Raw genomic sequence first — 873 nt, 5'->3', positions numbered from 1 at the left:
ATGGGGACATCCTGCCAGCCCACCTGCTGCAGGCCAGCCACGACGCCTGCCAGCAGCCCCCCGCCCCCCGCTGCCAGCAGGATGGCGTCCGGTTTGGTCTCCAGTGAATCCTTCAGCTCCCGGACCAGGCCAGCGTGACCCTGCCTGCAGCGGGAGGATGCAGCCCGGGGGCTCCCCGAATCAGCCCAGACCCTGGGGATGGAGCCCAGGGGAGGGAGCTGAGCCCTAGCAGCACTCACCACACTAAGGGGTGGTCGAAGGGGTGGATGCTGACCCAGCCCTCGGTCTGTGCCAACTCCAGGGCTCTCCTGTTGGCTTCGTCCCACACCTGCAGGGGCGGGGGGGGCAACGGGGGCTCAGTGGGGCCGCATCCAACCCTTGCACCCCAGGGATGGGTCCCTTGTCACTGCAGGGCTGGGGGACACCAGAAGCCCGCAAGGGGGCACTGGGCTGATGTGGGGATCCCTGGGGTGACCCTGCCACAATACCAGGGGCAGGTGATGCAGGAGGGGGACATTTTGGGATGGGGTTTGCCATGCACATCCCCAGCATCGCAGAGCAGGCGCAGCCCCATCTGGTTCCCTGCCCCCCAGACCCCAGTTTTAGGGGCCACTGCAGGGGTACCTGGCCAGAGAACCTCCACCTCCGCCCCCAGCTCCTCCAGCTTGCGCACGGTGGCGAGGCCGGTGGTGCTGGGGACCACGACGGTGACTGGCAACCCCAGCTTCTTGGCCGCGTATGCCGCTGCCAGACCTGCGTTCCCCCCTGTGGGAAGCAGGGGTCAGGCAGGACTCACCTCCCCCCCCCGCACCCCCGTATTACTCACGAGCATCGCCCATGAGTCCCGAGCCGAGGAGGGGGGCGCTAATTACC

The 873-nt window shown here is 67.9% G+C and overlaps 1 protein-coding gene across 1 annotated transcript in view; it reads right to left on the bottom strand.

Moving 5' to 3' along the window:
• SDSL (serine dehydratase like) overlaps window positions 1–839 on the bottom strand; it is a 1,425-nt gene extending 586 nt beyond the window's left edge. The window contains 4 exon segments of the mRNA XM_009642896.1: window positions 1–144; window positions 240–328; window positions 638–765; window positions 827–839. Coding sequence (XP_009641191.1) covers window positions 1–144; window positions 240–328; window positions 638–765; window positions 827–839 — 374 coding nt within the window.
• Between the last annotated feature and the right edge of the window lie 34 nt (window positions 840–873).

Source organism: Egretta garzetta, unplaced genomic scaffold (genome assembly GCF_000687185.1).
Source record: "Egretta garzetta isolate BGI_Z169 unplaced genomic scaffold, ASM68718v1 scaffold7, whole genome shotgun sequence".
Taxonomy (NCBI): Eukaryota; Metazoa; Chordata; class Aves; order Pelecaniformes; family Ardeidae; genus Egretta; species Egretta garzetta.
Note: the sequence above shows the minus strand (reverse complement) of the source record. Positions and strands in the feature narration are given on the sequence as shown.